The 16,274-nt window shown below is 35.1% G+C and overlaps 1 protein-coding gene across 5 annotated transcripts in view; it reads right to left on the reverse strand.

Moving 5' to 3' along the window:
• The window catches only part of LOC150089838 (KICSTOR complex protein kaptin-like), a 164,347-nt gene that overhangs the window by 75,851 nt on the left and 72,222 nt on the right, over positions 1–16,274 (reverse strand). For all 5 annotated transcript variants that reach the window (XM_090368853.1, XM_090368851.1, XM_090368855.1 and 2 more), the window contains 2 exons: positions 11,214–11,301; positions 9,657–9,711 (listed from right to left, as the gene is read on the reverse strand). In XM_090368853.1, the coding sequence (XP_090224979.1) occupies positions 9,657–9,711; positions 11,214–11,301 (143 nt within the window). The remainder of the gene's footprint in view (positions 1–9,656; positions 9,712–11,213; positions 11,302–16,274) is intronic.

Consider the following 16,274-nt stretch of genomic DNA (forward strand, 5'->3'; position numbering starts at 1 on the left):
AATCAACAGACTCTTCATGGACTAATGTTATTAGTGGAGTCCCCCGGGTTCAGTGTTGGGTCCATTGTTGTTTTCTGCATTCATTAATGATATTGATGATGGTATATCAGGCTTAATGTCCAAGTTTGCAGACGATATGAAGGTCGGCAGGGCTTTTAATGACACTAATGACAGTATGCTGATGCAACAGGATCCAGAAAAGTTGAGCAGATGATCTGAGAGGTGGCAACTGATGTTTAACATTGACAAATGTAAAGTACTGCATATGGGAAGCAGTAACCCCAGAGTAATGTATCAACTGTGTGGTACTACACTGACAGTAGTAGAGAGTGAAAAGGACATGAGGGTTATTGTTCAGGCAGATATCAAGTTTTCTGAGCAGTGCAGACGGTCTGCAAGAGTAGCTCATGTCTTGTCAATGATATACAGGAATTTTTCTAGCAAGGATAAGTAGGTGATTATCCCCTTGTATAGGCAATGGTCAGGCCACACCTTGAGTACTGTATACAGGTCTGGAGGCCACATTTTAAGAGGGATGTAGAGCTGTTGAAACAAATACAGAGAAGGGCAACAAGATTAGTGAATGGAACAAAGCATTGCTCTTATGAAGAAAGGCTTAAGTTTTGCAAATTACAGTGTCTGGAGACTAGGCACCTGCGAGGTGATCTTATTGATGTGTATAAAACCTTGAATGGTTTGGGCATGCTCAATGCTGATTGGATTCTTCCTCTTGCTCAGAATAATCGCCTGAGTGGGCATAAATTCAAATTGAGGAAAGACAGTTGTAGGATAGATTTGTGGAAGTTTGCCTTTAACCAGCGAGTGTTTGATTGCTGGAACAAACTTCCATCTGTCGTTGTAGAAGTTGATAGCTTAAACAGATTCAACGCAGAACTATACAAACATTTGGAGCGAGTGGATGGGTGAAATGAGAAGGGTGTGTATGTATGTGTGTAGATGTGGGGTTTTTTTTTTTTTTTTTTTTTGGCTGATGCTATATAAGCTTGCTTTCTTGCATCATGATCCCTTGCTAATGCTAATCATCTTGCCTAGAAATCGGAGTGCCACCAAACATAAGCATAGGAGCAGAAGAATCCTTTTTGTGAGATATAGGACAGGATTTTGTTTTAGAAGGATTGAAATCAAACAAGTTATCTTTGCCCCACTGGAGAATTACCTGGAGATCGGCATTTAAGGAATTGGTAGTGGATATTCGAGAAGTTGAAGCTGATTGAGCAGGGCGAGGTTTCTCAAACTGGAAATTGGAATGGAATCTGCTATCATCTGCAAAACTATGGATAGGATTTTCGGTCAATGGAAGGTCATTAATATACAAAAGGAAAAGAGTGAGGGAAAGTACTGAACCTTGGGGGACGTCAGCATTAGTGGAGAAGTTAGAAGACAGAAAACTGGATCACTAATTACAAAAAACAGTTGGCAAACCACAAGATGGAAGCTTGTTTAGAAGATCTTTATGCCAAATACAATTGAATACCTTTGAGATTTCAAGAGTAACTGCTTGTGTTTTACCGAACTTTTCCATTGAATTTGTCCATAAATGGGTAACATAAGCCAGAATATTGCCAGTGGATTGACACTGACAGAATCCATATTGGCGATCGTTGATCAGATGGAAGGTGTCTAGATAGTTTAAGAATTGGCAGTTAATTGATTTCTCCATTACTTTAGAAGGAGTAGAAGTAATTGCAATGGGATGATAATTGGATGGAAGGAATTTGTCACCTTTTTTAGGAACTGGCTCAATATGAGCAAATTTCCAAACAGAAGGAAAAATACCTTTGGAATAAGAAAGTAAAAAAAGATTGCAAAGAACAGGAATAAGTTCAGGAACGCAGGTTTTGAGAACAAGTGGAGAAATACCATCAGGATTTGGAGCTTTCTTAGAATCAAGATTCAACAAAATCCTTCTGACATCTTTTTGACAGAAGACCACGGGAGGCATTGAATGGAGGGTGCTGGGAATGGTAGGAGGTGTTTTACCAAGATCATTAATACAAGAGATAGAAGAAAAATGGGAAGCTAGCAGGTCAGCTTTATCCTTGGCTGAAGCGACAACAGTACCATACGGTTTTGACCGAGGTTGGAGAAGAGATGGGCAAAAGTTGCGGCCAATAGCTTTGGCATGAGACTAGAATGCTCAGTTACCATTATGGCAAGAAGCAAGTTTTCTACTCTTAGCCTGTTCAAAATCTAGTTTGGACTGATTAATAACTGCTTTCCAATTGTTGCAAGCTCTGATGTAGGCAGAAAATAAAACTGAAGAATTGGAAACAAGCCAATTATGATCCGCAACATTCTTCACTTCAACGGCCTTAGCACATTTATTGGAAAACTAACATTTAGATAAAGGACAAGATTTTAAGGTGGAGTGTGGAATAAAGGATTCCATTCCTACAAGGATAATTTCACTGACATGATCCGAGCAAACGCTGACATCAGAAGTTTTGAAACAGTAATCCGACCAAGGAAAAGAAATCTCGCAGGTCATCCAATTTTGCATTCTTGTAATGCCAAACAACACAAGGTTGGGGATAGCTATGAGATAAAGGCTCCATTCGAGAAGAGACAATCATCAAGTTGTGATCTGAGGTGCCTAAAGAACCACTCACTTCAACAGTGTACTTAGAAGGGTTGTTTGTGAGAAAAAGATCAAGTGTTTTGGTTGTCAGGTATTCTAGTAGGTAAATGAACAATTTGTGCAATGTTATTAGTAATTGCAAAAGCCTCAGCATCTCAACCAGCTGGGTCTGTGTGACTAGAAAACAGAAGCCAGCTAGAGTTGTGAACCTTAAAATCACCAAGGAAAATTACCTCACTGTTAGGAAAGTTGGACTGGAGTAAGTCAAGTTGCAAAGAGAGGAAGTCAAAGAGTTCCAAGTGATTAGTGGAGTTGGGAGAACGGTAGAGACAACAAATGAATTTAACAGAATGAGGTAGAGATTTTAAGCCAGAGGAGATCGACAAGAGGAGATTCCAATTTACCAAGTCTCTGACAGGAAATATCAGAACGGACATACGCACAAGCACCACCTTTGAGGCAAAAGGAATCATACAGCAAATAATTGGGGCAACTGTGATGAGCAGTGGTTGAATCAACTGATAACTGAAATTCTGTCAGAAAAAGTGTATGGGGTTTGGCAGAATGTAAGTGGAAATGGACATCACTGAGATTAAAACTGAGACTAGATATATTTGTGAAATGAACTAGAAGGTGTTTGAGAGGGTTAGATCTTTTCAGAGATAAGTTTACTCTATTAGTTTGACAATTCATGGTGTATTCAATAGTAAGAAAAAGTGGGAGGGACATGCTGTATGAAGTAAAGAAATTTTTGGATATGGCATACACATGGTAAGAATATACCCAGATCCTTGACATAACGGACCTCGACAATGACCCCCCCCCCCCCACATACACACTACTTGGACTCCCTCCAATCACTATCAGGCAGAGTAGAGGCAGCATGATTATATACTAGCAGATCCATAAGCCTCCTAGAGAGTTACCAATAGTTTCGGTTCAGTATACTAACTAGCATAAGCCATAGGCTTTCTTGCACCATATGGCCGTTACTAATACTAATACTAATACTAGTGGCTGGCCTGTAAACACCATTTTAGAGCTGTACCCTTGATATGTAAGGAAGTTTGGATCTCGCCATGGTGTTCATCATAGCCTCAAAAGATCAGCTAGTGCATGATGGAAGAGATGGGGAAGGGTTGACCGGAACTTACCTCTGGAGCCTAAACATGGGTTTCACCACTTCAAGCCTCCAAACAAAGTGGTGGTATTACACCACTTTGCATTAACCCTATGAAATATAATATTATAGAATGGCAGAGGTATATTTAGGGTGTGTGTGCATGTATAAGACAAGAATATAAGTAACAGAGCAAAAAGATAAAGAGAAAAGAAATGTATAGGAAAAAAGAATATGGTATACGTAAGGAAAAAAAAAATCTTTTTTGTTTCTCTGTTGAGTCAACAGTACATCACACAACTACCCATTGTACCCTCCCACATATATATTCCCTTTTGGCTTTAAACTTCATAAATTTATTAAATTCATTCTAAATTAATAAAGTTATTAATTGCTTTAATCCTTTATTTTATCTTTATTCTTGGCATATGCTTTGGATCATAAACAGAGACTTTATACTGTCATCTTTCTTGCAATCTTGGTAGTTGACTATTGATAACAACACCAGGGCTGTGTGTTATACAATATACTGTTCTATTTTTATTTGTATATTTTTTATATGTACTTTTTTACATATACGATGATTTCTTTTTTTTTTTTCATATATCTCTTTGCTCTTTTTCTATATCTCTTTGCTCTATTACTTATATTTCTTGTCTTACATTCATTATTATTGTCGTTCGTTTTTTTCTGTTTATTGGTGGATCTAGTCCATGAAACGCTCTTAACTTTGTCACTTTCTTCCTTTTATTTTATATACTATATATTCTCTCTCTCTCTCTATATATATATATAAGCAAAGTTATAATAATTAAGCGAAAGAAGTAACTGACATATGGAAATGCAAAGAGCACAAGGTGTCCAACTAGTAAGGAAATGATAGAAAGAACGAGAAGTGTTAGGGTTGGATGATAGTGAAAGAAGACAAAAAATCTAAGTGAAACATTAAACTATAAAAAATTAAAGCTGAATTTGAAAGCCAATTAGATGGTTGGTTGGTTGGTTGTTTTATGATTTTATGGCAGATTAGCATCTAAGGCCAAGTCAAGAATTAGATGGAATGAAGTTAAAATGGAGAAGTTGTTGTTGTTTGTTGGATTTATTGGTACAAGGGCTACTAAGGCCATAATGCAACTATTACAATCTTATTTGGTACATGATTGCTATATTAAATAAAAGGATTCAGATCAGATGATATTTGTTTATCATTTTGAGGAAGGAAAAAACATCATTAATATCTTGTCGGTCCCGAGAATCTGCTTCAAGTTAAGTTTATTAGAGGAATATAGATGTGAAGAGAAAGCTGTTTGTCGTTCTCTCAAATATAATGGGCATTCAATGATCAAGTGGTTTACTGTGAGTTGAGTTTGACAGTTGCTGCATAGTGGAGGGTCATTCTGAGTGAGTAAATAATTATGAGTTAGGTGGGTATGTCCTATTCGCATTCTGGCAAGTACAACTTCTTTCTAAAATGGAGAAGTAAAATAAATGATTATTATAAATGATTACAATAAAACAGCATGCATCAGATAAGGGGAGAGGAAATTTTGATGAAAGAGAAATCTAAGGAAAAGCAATATAATAAAATTTGATGCATGCTATAATTTATACATAAAGCAGGTAATTCTTCAGGGAACTACACCTGACTATGCAGCAATAAAGTACAGTAAACCCCCGCTATTTGCGGGGGTTACGTTCCTGAGAAATGTCGCGAATACCGAAAACGCGAATACTGAGTTATGGCTCCCATGGTAATAAAGGGGTTCCGTTCCAAAGTATGTAATATATAAGAAAAACTAGTCTAAAATTTTGTCTATATATGTATTATATCGCAAATTTTATTTATTATATCGCAAAAATATGTATTATATCGAATCGCAAATCCGCCCTGCCATGGAATATTGTTCCCACATCTGGGGTGGTGCCCCCAAAACCTCTCTCAGGCTTCTTGATTCCATTCAGAAGAGGGCAGTTAGGTTAATTAATGATTCATCTCTAACAGAGTCTCTCCACTCGCTTTCTCATAGACGCACTGTTTCTGCTGCATGCCTCTTCTACAGATACTTCCATGGGCACTGTTCTTCTGAATTGGCTTCTATAATTCCCACTCTCTCTTTCAAAACAGTCCGAACACGTGCCGCCACCAGCCAACATCCATTTACTGTCCAACTTCAAACCCACAGAACCAACTTTTCATCTTCCTCATTTATTCATTCAACTGCCGTTTTCTGGAACAACCTTCCTTCATATGTATTTCCTGAAAATTACAATCTACAGAAGTTCAAGTCCAATGTCAACAAATATCTTCTTTCGTCTTCTCAACCTCCAACCCAAGCACGGTACTAAGTATTATAGGTTCTAATACCTCTCGTGTTTGGGGTTCACATAAAAAAAAAAAAAAAAATATGTACCTTCATAACATGACTATGTACATAGACAGTACATAGTGAAATGCAAGCATATGGCATCGAAATGAAAATAAGAAAAAATTTAATATTAAATGTAATATTTATTAGAAATTTCAAACAAATCTTTCAAACCAGCGCCTTTGCTAGCTAAAAAACTTATCCCGCCAGTGCTATCACCAGTTTCGCTAAAGTGTTGATAAAGGAGTTTTGCCTTTTCACGAATGATGAGTGAACTTAAATGGAATTTTATTTTGAGTTCAGTCTTCTTTCCACAGATTTAAAGCCTTTTCCATTTTTTCTAATTTAACATCACGAGTTACAGAGCAAATTTTTTAAGCAATTAGCGTGTTTTCACGGACACTACGGCAGATTTTTTCTTCCAATTTTTTGATTGATTGTACCGTTGACTCATTGATTTTATAATGTTTTGCCACTGAGGAGACACTTTCGCCATTAGAAAATTTGTCTAATAACTCAATTTTATTCGCTAATGTCATCACCTTTGATCTTTTCACATTTCCCTTGTTATTCGTAGCCATATTTTTGTACGGGTTAGAAAGAACTTGTCCACAATAAAGTCACTTTCTTCCGTTAACACACTTGAAAAAAGTCAGTTTTACACTGCAGAACGGTAGATTTATCACTTTTGTAAGCATATCAATTTATAAATTGATAAATTTATTCAATTTATAAACATATAAATTAAAAGCAAACGACGAAACCTTCCATGATAAGCGCATAACACATACTGAACAAGGACTAGCGAGAAACATCCACGCTCGCGATTTTGTCACCCCTCTCCCCCCACCCACTGAGCGCTGTTTCGACCGGGAAAGATAATTTTAGCCACGCCCATGTTTTTTTATGGCGGAAAATATTCACGGCGCTTTAAAATTCACATTTTTTTTTGGTTTCATTTTATATTAAATCAGCAATCGCGAATACAGATACCACAAATAGCGGGGGTTTACTGTACTGTGTTTCTATACCTATGTATCAATGGAAGAAAAAGCATTAAACAAAGGAACCTCTGATAGAATGAAAATAAAATGTAAATAGAAAGCATTCAAATTTTTTTGTAATAGGGAAGGTGAAAGCAGCAAATTCTTCCATAAACATAGGGAGGGTAGTCCCAATGCAGAGTGAATGACAAAATTAAGGTAAAATTAAACAAGTAGTATAATAAAATAAAATTTAATAAAGTTAAAATAATAACAAATTAATGTATATAGTAATAAGTTGTTGTTATTTGGTTTTGGTTTTTAGGAGCATTAGCAACTAAGGCCATATTGCTCCAGGATATGCGGTGGTCATTTCCTGACCTTTCCGCATCCTCCGTATTTGGTGGTGATGGGCTCGAACCCCGGTCTAATCAAGAAGCGTGTGCTACGCACTGCTGCTCCTTCCCACCTGGCTACAGAGGCGCCTAGTAATAAGTGGATTATATGGGTAATTAGAAATGAATAAGGCAGGTTGGTAAACAGGCTTTGTATGCGATATGTTCAACTAATAAGTTGAACTGAAGTTGAAGTATAAGTAAGGATAATGGTTAAAGTGTGAAAAAAAATGGATACGTATGAAGGAACAGAAATAAGTAAAGGCAGATGGTATTGGAAAAGGAAAAAAGTGTGGTAAAAAAGGTGTAAAGTAATGCATAAAAAAGGAGGTGAAGATAGCACAGAGAAAAGGATAGTAATAGCATCTGCATTGCACTCATATTATACTAATAGCTCAGCGAACAGAAAAATGAAGTATAGAAAGCAAAAAGATAAAGAAAATAATAGAATTTTGGAATACTTTGGCAAGCTAGGAGTGTAACTTCCAACTTCTGGGAGAGGGTCCTGGACATGAAAGCATTAATAGAAAAATATGTTAATACCATATGCCAATAAGAAAGTATAGTAAGGTTATTATTAGGAAAAAAAAAAAACTTTTAAAAAACTGAGAAATTTTTCCTCAGTAAAGGCAGATATATATTAACTTATTGGAACTATAAATGAAAAGCATAGTGATGCAAAGCAAGGTAAAGCCAAGTAAAATAAACACAAGTAGAAATAGATCAAAATAATGGAAGGAAGTTGTAAGTGGAATTGAAAGATGAGGGTAAAGTAAATATGCCAAAGTTATAATAAACTAAAAGATGAGAGGAACATAAAAGTAATTTAAATAGGAAAAATTACTTCTATGTCCCTCTTTTTGATCTGATAATTGGATCAAGAGTATTACTCCTCCTGTTGCCTCTCTGACATGCTGCTGTAGAAAACAGTCATCCAATAATTGCACAAAAGTCTTACTAGTCTGTGAGTGACCAACCCACAAGTTTCAGTCAATATCTGGAAAATTATAAAAATTTATAATTTTTGAAATTTTTTTTAAAATTTATAAAACATAAAATTGATAAAGTCTATCAAGTACTTTTATTTTCTGCTCCAATGTACCAACTTTCCTTACTCTTTGCACAGATTTGCTTTCAACGCTTATTGAACATTTGTAAGCACTCTTTTTGATCACTCTTAAGGGTAAAAGAAATATTAGTTTACAAAAAAAACTGTAATCTTCAAAGTATTATGAAAACAAGTCCAAAATACAACAAATTAGTAATAATAATAATAAATATTTTTAATCAAAAACACAAAAAAACTACAGAGAAGCAGTGACTCATCCACATAGCACTATATATGGTATTGATGCATGTGTCATTAAAAGAGTAGCGTATAAACAAATTCCGTTCCTCTTAACTGCCTACTAGATCCCCCTCCCCCATGGTCTATGAAAAGTGTGAGTGATAATTGTCACATTCTTTTGTTTAAATAGACTGGACCAAATCATGCACATGTAAAAAAAAAATGTGGATTGTAAAATTGTGGTATACAAAGCCTCATTACCTGAAATCCTCAGTTGACATGGCATTACTATACGACTACACAGATATTTTTAAAAAATCTGGAGAGGAAGGTAAACCTAACATTAATATTAAAAGATATGTAAGGAATATTGGATCTTGCCGTGATGCCCATCATAACCTCAAATGACATGACTTGTACTACTAACAGAAAAGATGAGAGAAAGGGGATGATAGATCTAGACTCTAAACTTTGGTTTCACTACTTCAAGCCTGCAATAAGTAGTAGTAGTATTGCACTGGATAATGAGAGTCATCTACCACTTAAGACTGCTTGTAACACAGTGCATGGACAACTTCTTGTGTGATGTGGATGCCACGTCTTGACCCATGCTTGTGTTGATTACACCTTGATTACACCTAGAATTACTAACAGTCTCCCACTGCTGTGAAAGCTCATGCAGAGAATTTGGTTACAGAACAACCAGACTTTTCCAAAGTTTGTTTGACATATTTTGTGAAACTAATTCTGATTCAAGCTTAGATAATGCTTTCATCACAAAGGTTTATTTTAAAATGTTTATTTCATTCAATTACAATAACTATAAATTATGCAGTAAGTTAAAAAAAAGTATTTAACTTAAGATGAATGAAAAGACAGTATATTAAAAAAAAAAACAAACTTACTCTGTATGTGTTAAGTGATATGGAATGAAGTCCAGGCCTAAACTCAAACATCCTTCTGCAATGTACAATTTAAATTTTACATATTATGTCTAAATAAAATTTACAATACTAATAGGATAGATAACTGAATTTTTACATCTGAATTTCAAGACTAAAAGAATACCACTTAAGGAAAAATGAGAGAGAGAGAGAGAGAGAGAGAGAGAGAGAGAGAGAGAGAGAGATCACCAATTACAACACTTGATCTTATTAAGTACCTTCAATTTCTTCTTGAATTAACTTGAATCTACCTCTACTCTTCTTAAAATACTGATATAATACTGCATCAACTAATACAGTGATATAAGCTAACACTAGCAGATTAAAGAATGATAAAATTTACCTTCATTTTAATTTCAACATGTAAATGAAATAAAAACCTATACAGGCACTGACATGAGCTCATTCAGGGCAAAATTTTCATTGCAGACCAATAAAAGAGCCTTTTGAGTCCTTAAGCCAAGTTATACATCAGCCAGGTGCAGTCACTTTCAAGGGCCACCCAAATAACCAAATCGAGGCCTGGTTTCACTTACTTTAAAAATCATCGGCTAAGACCACTAACATAATCAAATTTGCTTGAACTTTGTCAGACTAATACTTCAGATTTCAATTTGTGTCGATGAAATAATTGATGTCTCTAATAACTTAAGTTCAACATGAACTTTGCCAATGTCCAGTGCACTGCATACAGCTGATACAACAGTAGCAGCCTATCTTGATGACTTCCATCTCTCAAAATGATGGTATAACTTCAAATCCAGATATCACTAGATGCCCACAGTATACTAGTAACTTCAGGTATTCTGAAGATAGGTGTCAAAAGGAAAGGAGTGAGAAACAAATTTATTTCAGAAGAATTCTAATTTATAACAGATGGCAGCACAAAAATAGCATTTAAAATTAGGGGAAGAGATTGCACCTATCAACCAATGTTTTCCAATTTAGCTGGATTATTCTCTGGAATCCAGAAGTTAATAAAAATGAATCAAGTGATGCATAAAATAGATATAGGAGATATTTCATTCTTAAAAAAAAAAAAAACGACCAACAGGTTTTTTTTTAATTTAGTTTTTACATTTTTTTTATTTTTGATAACAATTTGACTCTAATTTTGGACAACCAATTCAAAATACAAATAAATTAATATTTAACAGCACTTATGTACAAAGTTTTAGTTCAAAAATTTTCAAAACTCCATGAAGAAACCAATTGTACAGAGCTAGCCATCTTGTTACATGTTGATTATTTTCAGTATAACAGACCTCCGCTGTACACTAGTGGAAAACTCAAAGCTCAAGGTACACACATATTCATAGAACTCTCGGGAAGTGATTAAGAAAAATACCAGCTTCCTCTTTTTTGGATAAAATGTGACTGGTCTGATTTATGAGACAGACAATACTTGTCGATCATAATTATAAATCAATATCTTCCCTTAAAAAATTATACAATTAGAAGAAAACTAACTCTTCCTCAACATTTCAGAAGGCAAAGCATAAAAAACATTATACTTACGTGCAATATTATCCAAATCGCAAACATTTCCAGGCTCCCAGTCTGAATAAATATTAAAGTAGTGAGTATGGTTACCGGTATGATCACTCTGAAATAAAAATAAAGCAAGAATGAATGATATAGTTAATAAACAAGAAAAACAAAAATACTGTTGTTTTACCTCAGTTTTTTTGTGCCTTCACACAAAATTTTGTCTATATAAATATTTCACAAGATTTCATATTTTTCTGCATATTATCTAAATAAACAATAAGAGAAATATTATTTGGTACTATTTTGAATTAATTTTTAATTAGTTCAAAATACAGTTTAATAGAGTTAAGCAGGTCACATAAATCTATTGTAAGACATTTTCAGTTCATGTGGCAATTCACTAAAAGAATTTGAAGTATAAGACAATTAAGTGAATACATTCTTGTATTCACGAGTTGAACACTGCACTGAAAGCAAACCCAACTTCCTGAATTCGATCATTACAGGGGATAAGATATGGTGTTTTCAGTATGATCCCACAACGAAGCGACAAAGTGCAGAGTGGAAGTCTACAGACTCTCCCAAAACCAAAAAAGGTTGTCGAGAAAGATCAGAAATCAAAACCATGCTCATCACTTTCTATGATAGCAAGGGAATTGCACACAACAAGTTTGTGCCCAGTGGCACTACTGCCTATTATCTGGATGTTTTGAAACAACCCCAGTGGCCTCACATCTGGTATGGGCTTGGCACACCCAGGGTCCTGAGCTGGATATCACCATTCTTCTCTTCTTGGTGATTCCTTTCTACTTCTAACACTTGTTTTCTCTCTCTCTCTCTCTCTCTCTCTCTCTCTCTCTCTCTCTCTCTCAGGATAATTCAGAATTTTTTTTTTTTTTTGGCTGGTGCAGCATAAGCCTCAGGCTTCCTTGCACCCTATGGCTAATAATAATAATAATAATAATTTGTTGCAGAGAATCTGTCGTGTGGCCTCAGTATGGAGAAGACACTAATTGGTTTCTCTTGCACGACAACGCACCAACCCACAAGGCTCTCGCTGTTCAGGAGTTTTTGGCTAGCAAAAAAGTCTGCATACTGTCATACCCGCTGTATTCATCAGACAACCTCACGCAACTACTTTTTGTTCTTGAAGCTTAAGGCACCTTGAAAGGCTATTATTTTCATGACGTCGAGACCATTCAAAGAGCTGTGACAAGAACATTGAACAGTATACCAGTCAGGACCTTCCACCAGTTGTTCCAGTCGCTTTGTGATCATTGCATGCAGTGTGTGGGTGCAGGAGGTAGTTACTTTGAATAAAGCAAGGCTAGTTTACTTGTACATGGGATTGTTATTTTTTTCTGGCATACATACATAGAACCTTCAAGTCTATGCAAAGTAAATTCAGTCATGAAATGTCCTTTTTTATTTTTAGTGTTAACGCTTTGCACTTTAGATAAGCAAAAATAGCAGTCATCCCCATTACTTCTTGGTTTATGCTAGATCACAAGGATTGCAAAAGACAAACTCTTTCTTATCTTGGCTCAATTTCAAAAAAAACTATTTTTCTTTTTTTGACAATAAAGCTACACAGTTGTGGCAAAATGTGCTGTCAGTTTTTATGTAGCTTCTTGTTGCCATACTTCACTACACTACAAAATTTACAAGCACAGAAATGAACATGGTTTCACATGGATTAGTATAAGGTCAAAAGATGTAAAGAATAGACTTTTTCTAAATCAGCCAAAAAATATAATAAAATAAAAATAAAGCAGGGTATTCATACTATTCCCAGTCGGACAAGGTAAACATACAATTATGCTTTGAATTTAGCTACATCGCTACCTTGGCCACAATGGGAGGCAACTTATTCCATTGCTTATTAACCTGCTGCCCATAGGTGAACTTTGTGATATTCAATCTTCTGTTATTCCATAAGATTTTATATTTGTAATCCATGGTTCTTGCCTCACCTATGAGAGAGCACACACCTTCCTTATTCATTTTATTCAACCCTTTAATCAGATCTCCCCTTAAATGTCTAGTCATCAAATTTTATAGTCTACATCTAATCTGGTCACCCTTTTTTTAACCCTCTCCAGAAATACTGTCTTTTTTTTAGGTGCAGTCTCCAGACCTGAATACAATATTCCAAATGTGGTCTAACCATCATATTGGGATAACATCCTTCTCCCTACTAGCAAAGTTCCTGTACACCATGGAAGGACACCATATTCCTTCCAAGTCACCTGTTTACACTGCATGAAAAATCTTGTCAATTGGAATCATAACACCTAAGTTTTTTTTTTTTTTTTTTTTGCCTCAAACCAGTTTTTGTTCCCCCCCCCCAGGTTCTCCAAATTTAGAAACATTAAACTGTAGGTGCCATTTTTTGCATCATATATGCAACTGATCCTAGTCTTTTTAAAGTAGTCATCACCACTTCTGTAATAAGCATGTAACTTCATATTCCCCCTCCCATTTTACTTTCTTTCCATGTGAGCAAATACCTTCTGGCCCAGACACCAAGCATTTCTCTTGGTGAAGCAATTACTATGGACTTATGGGATTTTATCTATACTGATACAGTTTTCCTGCCTCTTCTGAATTTTTATTTTAAGTAGCACTATTATATCATAAAAGTGCTAGAGAAAAAACCAGGAAGGAGGAAAGAACCATTTTCTTTTTATGTTTGTTTTTAATGTTATGAACAATACCACTCCACTTCCCACCATTGCTTGACCACTAAGTGACTAGAAAATGCCTAATATTTGCTGCTGAATTATATTAAGTGATATAAATTCTGTATATGGCAGTGCTAGACCAAAATAATAAAACCTTAAGCATACCTATACTGTGATCAACAAATTTGGCACTCATAGTGCATTATTTGGTATATTTTGTTGAGCAGACTATCCAATCATTTTAAAATCCTCATTCTATCTCTTCTTTTACAGTGATTTTTGAAGTATTGTAGATGAATTGATGGCTGGGAAACAAAAACCTGTTCACACTGTTTTAACTTCTGCAGGTTGAATGTTTGGGAAGGAAACTCATAAGGATCAAGGTTTTTTCAAGAGCTGAGTAAAAGGAATAAATCAGAAAGAACAAAAGTTTAATTAATGAATCTGGAATTGAGCCAATAAAGGATGCCAAGATATAACTTTTTAGGGAAGCTGCTGAAGTTAATGGTATGCTAGTAACATCAATGGGTCAAGAAAGAGACTGGATATACAGGAAGTAAATAAGGAATGTTATGGAAAGCCCTCACCAACTCAACCTTCAACCTACCAATGCTGTTAGAATAGTGTGAGCTTCAACTATCACCAATAAAAAATAATAAACGTCATTATTTATTTTGTTTAATCATATTTCTGGTCACTGTGTTAATCACAAATGGGCTTACCAATTTAAACCAAACTATGGTATTAGCATAAACCAATTAGCAACAGCTTTTCATAAAAAAACAGTAATCCTCTTCATTTACTTTCTTTACATTCTAGCATCTGTGATAAGTTTCCTTTAGTTTTCCAACCATCCATGCCATTAGAATAGTACTGGCTTCAACAGCTACCCATAAAGAAACAGCAACTATTTTCATGTCTGCTTTCTCTTTGTGAATAAGTTTCATCTGGGCTCAAATTATGGATACTACAACTTCTACAACAGGACTGCAAGATCAATGAACAAAACAAATATTGAGATATTTGACACCCCTGGACACTTCAAGAGGCAACTGAAATTGCTAACCTCATCCGGTACCTGACTTAAAATGGACTCTTCTTGCAAGTTCTAAGACTCTGATTGTGTAATGTGTGTGAAGAAATACCAGTGCTCTGCCTTACTCCTACCTGTTCACTTAAATAGGACGGATGAGTCCTACGTTTATTTATTTAGTTTTATTTTATCTGTACATTTACTTTTTTCTTTACTTTGGGAAATGTATACTCCAAGCTTCTGCTTTGAAGCTGTGTAATAATGCCTTGTAGCTACACCCTCAGGCACGTTTGTTTGCTGTTTTGTAGCTGTTAACAAAAATAATAATAATAATAGTCCTTGTGTTTAGCATGGTACAGTAGACTTTCAGAATAACAGCACCTTTGGAGATTCCCGATGCCATTATTTAGATTTTTCCATTATCTAGAAAGTTTTGTTTTGAATATATTTAATGCAGAAATAATGAGGCTAAATATGAAATAGTGAGATTAAGAATGCAATTTTATTAACTGCACATAAAAACATAAATATGTTGATGATCCACGTTATATTCTGCCATTAATACACTCCTACTTACGCCTGTTCTATTTTCTATTATTATACCAAGTTTGTCACTAAGCTTTAATGTTCTTAATTATTCTTCTTTTCTTCTCTATATGAGGTTTATTAACTTTAGGAGCCATAGTGAAGGATTTTTAATTTAAAATAAATGTAAAACAGTGGTATAAGCCGTGATATCAATACAAAATTCACTTCAAAATGGCGAATTTAACAAATAAAGTAATCACGTGACTTGACATTTCTTCTCTATATGAGGTTTATTAACTTTAGAAGCCATAGTGAAGGATTTTTAATTTAAAATAAATGTAAAACAGTGGTATAAGCCATGATATCAATACAAAATTCACTTCAAAATGGCGAATTTAACAAATAAAGTAATCACGTGACTTGACATTTTCTTTTTCCGGTACTGCAAGACATCTGCGCTGTATGTAAACATCCAATCTCAACATGCCATTATTTGGGGTGTCGTTATTTCGACAGTCTACTATAGTTATGATCATTAGGTTAATATTGTAGAGTTAATACTGTAATACTGTGTGGAAAAGGTCTAGGTTTGAGTCCTATCTATGGATAGAATTTATGAGTTTATTTTTGTGCCAGGGCCAAGTTAGTTGCTAGCCTAAGGAAGGACTGAATAGTTCCCTCCACCTGAAACTGTTTTTTCATCCTACAGAATAGGCAAACTGATCACATAATACACATAATTTAATGACTAGACACTGCAGAAAACACTCTATACACTGATATTCCATCACCTTGGCTGCTGTGGTGCAACATCTAAACAACCAGATCTGCTTCCTACACTAA

This window comes from Mastigoproctus giganteus, chromosome 2, assembly GCF_048544385.1.
Source record: "Mastigoproctus giganteus isolate SK-2022 chromosome 2, ASM4854438v1, whole genome shotgun sequence".
Taxonomy (NCBI): Eukaryota; Metazoa; Arthropoda; class Arachnida; order Uropygi; family Thelyphonidae; genus Mastigoproctus; species Mastigoproctus giganteus.